This window comes from Scyliorhinus canicula, chromosome 19 (genome assembly GCF_902713615.1).
Source record: "Scyliorhinus canicula chromosome 19, sScyCan1.1, whole genome shotgun sequence".
Taxonomy (NCBI): Eukaryota; Metazoa; Chordata; class Chondrichthyes; order Carcharhiniformes; family Scyliorhinidae; genus Scyliorhinus; species Scyliorhinus canicula.
This window is the reverse complement of record NC_052164.1, coordinates 105,096,202-105,101,315: the sequence shown is the minus strand read 5'-3', so window position 1 is coordinate 105,101,315 and position 5,114 is coordinate 105,096,202. Positions and strand designations below refer to the sequence as shown.

The following is a 5,114-nucleotide window of genomic DNA, read 5'->3' as shown; positions in this document are numbered from 1 at the left end:
TTTGTGTCCAAAAATCCACATAAGGGAAAAAACGACTTTTAAAATAAACGACTTTGTGTGTCTGTCTGGTTTACAATTTAAATATTTACAGGCAACCCATTTTAAAATTCTACAGCCGGGTTCAAAACTAAAGAAGTGGTGACGGAATGTTGGGAGCTTCTGTCTCGATATTGGAGTTGTAAACTTTGGTTTGGTGTTTTGAGAAAGATCATGCTGCATGTTCATTATTCTGGGTGAGTCCCGACGTTGGAGGAAAGTGTTTGGCATTTTGTTATCAAACCGTGAGCCACTTTGACATTCACAGCTCTGTGATTCTTCTGTCCAGCCAAGTGCAGACGGCGATTGGAGACTAAGGGCTGGATTTCCTGGGCTGGGGTGAGGTCAGCTGCAGGCATTCTTTGAAAATAGCTCTCCCAGATAGTGTGTCAGTCTTCAAAACCTCAGAGTGGCAATAGAATTTTGAAAGAGAGGGCAGGAGGGCAGCAGTGACACACCTCCCTCTAATTAACTGGCGGTTATGCTGATTGAAGAACAGGCTGGAGAGGGACAGAATCACATTTTCAAAGGTAAGGACAGAAAGAGTGAATGGTCTGGAGTATATTGAGCACAGCTGCAGAAAGCACAGCAGGAAACCATTAATTATTGTTGCTGCTGTTTTAAAATCTTAAAAAAACATTATCAAACTGAGGTGTTTGTGGCGGGGCCCAAACTTTGTTTGAACCATAAGACATAGGAGCAGAATTAGGCCACTCGGCCCATCGAGTCTGCTCCGACATTCAATCATGGCTGATATTTTTCTCATCCCCATTCTCCTGCCTTCTTCCCAGAACCCCGATCGCCTTACCAGTGTGGATTAAGTGTTTGATTGAGTGTTTGGCTACTTTTTAGTCCTTTCCTGCCTGTTCCATCCCTTTGGGCAATAGCATACCCAGTCGTGTCTGCCAATTGCCTTCCAGATCTCATGTCTACCTTCAGGTAGCGCCGAGAAACACAAATTGGCTCCAATTTACTTCTGGTCCAATGATGACCTCTGCATTTAAAAATCATGTGATCACCGTGGGTTGGGACCCAGAAATGATCTGGGTGTCAGCTTCTCAAACCTGGATTAAACGTCCTGCTCAAAGGGTTCAGCTGTTGGCCCTGGAATGTCCCAGGGTTGTACCACTGCACCAACTGGCCGTGTCTGTCATTGCTTTCCTTATCAGGAAATGAAGAAAGAGGATAATTTTAGCTGGCATTCGGTCCTGCACTAAGATAGCTCAGCCTGTGGTAACGCTTTCTCATCCTGTCAACTGGGGCTTTGGAACCGAGAGTTAAACAGCAGAATGTGTGAGGAGCTGGAAAGATGGGCAGTGGAGGTTGGAAGAGTGACTGAGCTTTCGATAATCTGACTATTGTGGTTTGTGTTGTCACCTGAATGCTGAGATTTGGATTTGGATCTCTGACGCTGTTGGGAATTTATCCTGGCCCGGGACAGTGAATATTGTTACTGCTGAAAGCACAGTTAGTTGATGAACATCGGATCGAAGCTGGTGAAAGCTTTCTGTGTCTTTTCATGAAGATTCTCAATGGCCGTGAATTTAGAATAGATTGGAGTTGGTAAGTTTATAAACAATACACCATATACTGGAATTGAAAACTATTTATACAGAAAGTATTTATGCTTTTATATGATATATTTCGTGCCAGGGACCATGGTTAGCACTGCTGCCTCACAGTGCCAGGGACCCGGGTTAACACTGCTGCCTCACAGTGCCAGGGACCCGGGTTAACACTGCTGCCTCACAGTGCCAGGGACCCGGGTTAACACTGCTGTCTCACAGAGCCAGGGACCCGGGTTAACACTGCTGTCTCACAGTGCCAGGGACACGGGTTAACACTGCTGTCTCACAGTGCCAGGGACCCGGGTTAACACTGCTGTCTCACAGTGCCATGGACCCGGTTTAACACTGCTGCCTCACAGTGCCAGGGACCCGGGTTAACACTGCTGCCTCACAGTGCCAGTGACCCGGGATAACACTGCTGTCTCAGTGCCAGGCACCCGGGTTAGCACTGCTGTCTCACAGTGCCAGGGATCCGGGTTAACACTGCTGTCTCACAGTGTCAGGGACCCGGGGTTAACACTGCTGCCTCACAGTGCCATGGACCCGGTTTAACACTGCTGTCTCACAGTGCCAGGGACCCGGGTTAACACTGCTGTCTCACAGAACCAGGAACCGGGGTAACACTGCTGCCTCACAGTGCCATGGACCCGGGTTAACACTGCTCTCTCACAGTGCCAGGGACCCGGGTTAACACTGCTGTCTCACAGTGCCAGGGACCCGGTTAACATTGCTGTCTCACAGTGCCAGGGACCCGGGTTAGCACTGCTGCCTCACAGTGCCAGGGACCCGGGTTAGCACTGCTGTCTCACAGTGCCAGGGATCCGGGTTAACACTGCTGTCTCACAGTGCCAGGGATCCGGGTTAGCACTGCTGTCTCACAGTGCCAGGGACCCGGGTTAACACTGCTGCCTCACAGTGCCAGGGACCCGGGTTAACACTGCTGCCTCACAGTGCCAGGGACCCGGGTTAACACTGCTGTCTCACAGAGCCAGGGACCCGGGTTAACACTGCTGTCTCACAGTGCCAGGGACACGGGTTAGCACTGCTGTCTCACAGTGCCAGGGACCCGGGTTAACACTGCTGTCTCACAGTGCCATGGACCGGTTTAACACTGCTGCCTCACAGTGCCAGGGACCCGGGTTAACACTGCTGCCTCACAGTGCCAGTGACCCGGGATAACACTGCTGTCTCACAGTGCCATGGTCCCGGGTTAGCACTGCTGTCTCACAGAGCCAGGGAACCGGGGTAACACTGCTGTCTCACAGTGTCAGGGACCCGGTTTAACACTGCTGTCTCGCAGTGCCAGGTACCCGGGTTAACATTGCTGTCTCACAGTGCCAGGGATCCGGGTTAACACTGCTGCCTCACAGTGCCAGGGATCCGGGTTAACACTGCTGTCTCACAGCGCCAGAGACCCGGGTTAACACTGCTGTCTCACAGTGTCAGGGACCCGGTTTAACACTGCTGTCTCGCAGTGCCAGGTACCCGGGTTAACACTGCTGTCTCACAGAGCCAGGGACCCGGGTTAACACTGCTGTCTCACAGAACCAGGAACCGGGGTAACACTGCTGCCTCACAGTGCCATGGACCCGGGTTAACACTGCTCTCTCACAGTGCCAGGGACCCGGGTTAACACTGCTGTCTCACAGTGCCAGGGACCCGGTTAACATTGCTGTCTCACAGTGCCAGGGACCCGGGTTAACACTGCAGTCTCACAGTGCCAGGGACCCGGGTTAACACTGCTGTCTGAAAGGGCCAGGTTCCCGGGTTAACACTGCTGCCTCACAGTGCCAGGGACCCGGGTTAACACTGCTGTCTCGCAGTGCCAGGTACCCGGGTTAACACTGCTGCCTCACAGTGCCAGGGACCCGGGTTAACACTGCTGTCTCGCAGTGCCAGGGACCCAGGTTAACACTGCTGCCTCACAGTGCCAGGGACCCGGGTTAACACTGCTGTCTCACAGTGCCAGGGACCCGGGTTAACACTGCTGTCTCACAGTGCCAGGGACCCGGGTTAACACTGCTGTCTCACAGTGCCAGGGACCCGGGTTAACACTGCTGCCTCACAGTGCCAGAGACCTGGGTTAACACTGCTGTCTCGCAGTGCCAGGGACCCAGGTTAACACTGCTGTCTGAAAGTGCCAGGTCCCGGGTTAACACTGCTGTCTCACAGTGCCAGGAACCCGGGTTAGCACTGCTGCCTCACAGTGCCAGGAACCCGGGTTAACACTGCTGTCTCACAGTGCCAGGAACCCGGGTTAACACTGCTGTCTCACAGTGCCAGGAACCCGGGTTAGCACTGCTGCCTCACAGTGCCAGGGACCCGGGTTAACACTGCTGTCTCACAGTGCCAAGGACCCGGGTTAACATTGCTGCCTCACAGTGCCAGGGACCCGGGTTAACACTGCTGCCTCACAGTGCCAGGGACCCGGGTTAACACTGCTGTCTCACAGTGCCAAGGACCCGGGTTAACACTGCTGTCTCACAGTGCCAGGGACCCAGGTTAACACTGCTGTCTCATAGTGCCAAGGACCCGGGTTAACACTGCTGTCTCACAGTGCCAGGGACCCGGGGTAACACTGCTGCCTCACAGTGCCAGGGACCCGGGTTAACACTGCTGTCTCACAGTGCCAGGGTCCCGGGTTAGCACTGCTGTCTCACAGTGCCAGGGACCCGGGTTAACACTGCTGCCTCACAGTGCCAGGGTCCCGGGTTAACACTGCTGTCTCGCAGTGCCAGGGACCCGGGTTAACACTGCTGCCTCACAGTGCCAGGGACCCGGGTTAGCGCTGCTGTCTCACAGTGCCAGGGACCCGGGTTAGCACTGCTGTCTCACAGTGCCAGGGACCCGGGTTAACACTGCTGCCTCACAGTGCCAGGGACCCGGGTTAACGCTGCTGTCTCACAGTGCCAGGGACCCGGGTTAGCACTGCTGTCTCACAGTGCCAGGGACCGGGGTTAGCACTGCTGCCTCACAGTGCCAGGGACCGGGTTAACACTGCTGTGTCACAGTGCCAGGGACCCGGGTTAGCACTGCTGTCTCACAGTGCCAGGGACCCGGGTTAGCACTGCTGTCTCACAGTGCCAGGGACCCGGGTTAACACTGCTGTCTCACAGTGCCAAGGACCCGGGTTAGCACTGCTGCCTCACAGTGCCAGGGACCCGGGTTAGCACTGCTGCCTCACAGTGCCAGGGACCTGGGTTAACACTGCTGCCTCACAGTGCCAGGGACCCGGGTTAGCACTGCTGTCTCACAGTGCCAGGGTCCCGGGTTAACACTGCTGTCTCACAGTGCCAGGGACCCGGGTTAACACTGCTGCCTCACAGTGCCAGGGACCCGGGTTAGCACTGCTGTCGCACAGTGCCAGGGACCCGGGGTAACACTGCTGCCTCACAGTGCCAGGGACCCGGGTTAGCACTGCGTGCCCTCACAGTGCCAGGGACCTGGGGATTGGGCCAAGGTAGATGCTCTTCAAAGGGTGGGTTTGGACTCAATGGGGATTGTTGCATT

The 5,114-nt window shown here is 54.8% G+C and overlaps 1 protein-coding gene across 1 annotated transcript in view; it reads left to right on the top strand.

The window, feature by feature from the left end:
- Positions 1–514: 514 nt before the first annotated feature.
- The window catches only part of LOC119954464 (ubiquitin carboxyl-terminal hydrolase 2-like), a 152,433-nt gene continuing 147,833 nt past the window's right edge, over positions 515–5,114 (top strand). The window contains 1 exon segment of the mRNA XM_038779690.1: positions 515–566. Within this exon segment, the coding sequence (XP_038635618.1) occupies positions 518–566 (49 nt within the window). The 5' untranslated portion in view covers positions 515–517.